Source organism: Fonticula alba (assembly GCF_000388065.1).
Source record: "Fonticula alba strain ATCC 38817 unplaced genomic scaffold supercont2.12, whole genome shotgun sequence".
Taxonomy (NCBI): domain Eukaryota; order Rotosphaerida; family Fonticulaceae; genus Fonticula; species Fonticula alba.
Window position 1 is genome coordinate 714,947 of NW_009242982.1, and position 2,033 is coordinate 716,979.

General features: G+C 68.2%; 1 protein-coding gene across 1 annotated transcript in view; it reads right to left on the bottom strand.

Moving 5' to 3' along the window:
- Positions 1-2,033, bottom strand: part of H696_05680 (hypothetical protein) — a gene marked incomplete at both ends in the record, with an annotated part of 7,343 nt that overhangs the window by 4,683 nt on the left and 627 nt on the right. The window contains 3 exons of the mRNA XM_009499499.1: positions 15-641; positions 801-1,372; positions 1,564-1,904. Coding sequence (XP_009497774.1) covers positions 15-641; positions 801-1,372; positions 1,564-1,904 — 1,540 coding nt within the window. The remainder of the gene's footprint in view (positions 1-14; positions 642-800; positions 1,373-1,563; positions 1,905-2,033) is intronic.

The following is a 2,033-nucleotide window of genomic DNA, read 5'->3' on the forward strand; positions in this document are numbered from 1 at the left end:
GGGCGGACACGCACCCTTCTGCCCGGGCGCCGGCTGGCCACCTGGCGACCCGGACCCACTGGCCGCCCCGGACACCGCGGAAAAGAGCCCCCCCACGGTGCCCAAGGCGCCGGTCACGACAGACAGCAGACCGCCGGCCAGGCCGGCCACCAGGCCGCGATTGTTGGCGGCCGCCGAGTCAGCCGCAGAGCCATCGGCCCCGAGGCCCTTGGCCCCGGCGGTGCCGGCTGCCCCGCCGGCCGCGCCGGCCGCAGCACCAGCCCCGCCGGCATGGGTGCCCGCCGTGCCGGATCCGGCGGCGGCCCCGGCCGACAGGAGCCCAGCGGCTCCGGTCGAGTCACGCGACTGGAACTTGTCCCGAATCGAGTCCAGCAAGTAGTTCATGGTCACCTTGATCTGATCCATGGAGGTCTTCTCGATCTTGGACCGGAACATGGTCGACCGGGAGAACTTGGCCTGGGCCGTGCCCACGAAGCGCGACTCGCCGGGGGTCCGGCCGATGAAATAGTACTTGCAATGGATGGCGAAGCACTCGCCGAAGGGGACCTCCGGCGTGCGGGTGATGGTCTCCACGCAAATGTACGCCGGCTCATACTTGTAAATGATCTGGGTCTCGAAGCAGGGGGTGGAGGTCTTGCTGGCTGCGAGGGCAGAGGTGGAAGTGTGGTGGCGTCAGCATGGGCCCCGTCAGGGGGGGGGGGGGATGCGGCACAGGGGCACATCACAGGGGCTCACTATACGAGGCGCCAGAAGGCCACGAGAGAGAGAGAGAGAGAGAGAGAGAACCCACGGCAACGCACTCATCGGGATGTTGATGGGGATGGAGTACTGGATGTCGCGCGTGCCGCCGACGGCCTCGCGTGAGGGGTTCCATGGCCCGTCACCGGTGAAGTCCGCGGCCTGGCCGTGCGCCGTGATGCCGGTATTCCGACACCGCCGGTGGAAGGACAGGAATACATCGTCAGTCATGTCGAAGACCGAGGCAAACACATCGTCAAAGGCCCCGGGGACCAGGGAGCTGACGATCTCCGTCCCCTCCAGTGTCACACTCGGCTCCTGGCCATTGAGCGATGCGTAGACCGCCAGCATGGCGGCCTTCTTCGGGTCCATGGCTGTCGGGGCCGCTGCCAGCTCGGGGGCCTGGCTGGCTGCGGCCGGGGCCGATGCCGATCCCGCCGGTGTCACCGGCACGTGGGGCGAAAGCGGCCCGGCGCCGGTTCCGGCATCCGCCAACGCAGGCGAGGCCACCGAAAGCCCGGCACCCGGGCTGATCCCGGCGCCGGCTCCCGGGGCACCAGCGTCGGACATCCGCCCGGGAGACTGGAGGGCAATGTCCGAGGCACTGAGTGAGGAGCCGGTGTCGGCGAGCTTGCTGTGTGCGTATGCACATGATGTACGATGCGCGTGTGTGCATGCATGCATGTGTGTGTGTGTGTGTATATAAGGGAGGGGGGGGGGGAGGGGTGAGTTAAAGCCATACACAAAAGGGTGGCACGCCTACCTCGGAGGCGGAGCAGCGCCCCCAGACACACAAAGGCAAAGGACAGGCATAGTGCCACGCACGGCGGCAGGTTTGCCAGGATGGAGTCACTACGGCGGCGGCGCTCGACGCCGGAAATCAAACGCAGCACCGAGACATCGGCCGTGCTGGCCGACGACGGGGCATGGTGCCCCGCGAGGATGGCAGGCCCGCCGGCCAGGGCTCCCCCGGGGGAGTGTGACAGTGGGCTGCTCGGCGGAAGGGAACTTGACCCGATGCTGGCCACGTCGCCGCCGGTCTTCTTGCGCGACCGGCGTGAGGGGGAGGTAGAAATCTGGGATGGCCGGAGGGGGGCGTCCGATCGCGGCCGAACGGGGATCGGCGACGACTCGTGCGACACGCCGGATTGCATGGACATGGAGGGCTGTGGCGAGAGGAACTCCCCGGTGGCGTCGGAGACGGACCTGCACGTGCGCGCCACAACCGGAGGGCGTGTAAGTGTGTGGGCACTATCAGAGGGGGCTATGCGGTCACGGAGAAGGGAACGGGAGGG